Source organism: Myotis davidii, unplaced genomic scaffold (genome assembly GCF_000327345.1).
Source record: "Myotis davidii unplaced genomic scaffold, ASM32734v1 scaffold1059, whole genome shotgun sequence".
Classification (NCBI taxonomy): domain Eukaryota; kingdom Metazoa; phylum Chordata; class Mammalia; order Chiroptera; family Vespertilionidae; genus Myotis; species Myotis davidii.
This window is the reverse complement of record NW_006290038.1, coordinates 14,395-14,628: the sequence shown is the minus strand read 5'-3', so window position 1 is coordinate 14,628 and position 234 is coordinate 14,395. Positions and strand designations below refer to the sequence as shown.

General features: G+C 79.5%; 1 protein-coding gene across 1 annotated transcript in view; it reads right to left on the bottom strand.

Annotated features, from left to right (window-relative positions):
• PCP4L1 (Purkinje cell protein 4 like 1) overlaps nucleotides 1–228 on the bottom strand; it is a 12,244-nt gene extending 12,016 nt beyond the window's left edge. The window contains exon 1 of the mRNA XM_006763163.2: nucleotides 92–228. Within this exon, the coding sequence (XP_006763226.2) occupies nucleotides 92–100 (9 nt within the window). The 5' untranslated portion in view covers nucleotides 101–228. The remainder of the gene's footprint in view (nucleotides 1–91) is intronic.
• Nucleotides 229–234: the final 6 nt, after the last annotated feature.

Genomic DNA, 234 nt, shown 5'->3' with positions numbered 1-234 from the left:
CCGCGGCCCGGGCGGCGGGCCCTTCCTCACCCCCCAGACCCGGAGCACCTTCCGTCTCCCCCCCGGGAGCCCCCGGCGCTGGGCCGCTCACCTCGCTCATCTCGGCGGATGGACAAACGGGCGGACTGACGGAGCGGGCGGCACGTGCAGCGCGGCGTGGGCCTAGGGCGACGGCGGGGGCTGCGGGCTGGGCACGGCTGCCCGGGAGGCGAGGAGAGGCAGGGCGGGGCCTGC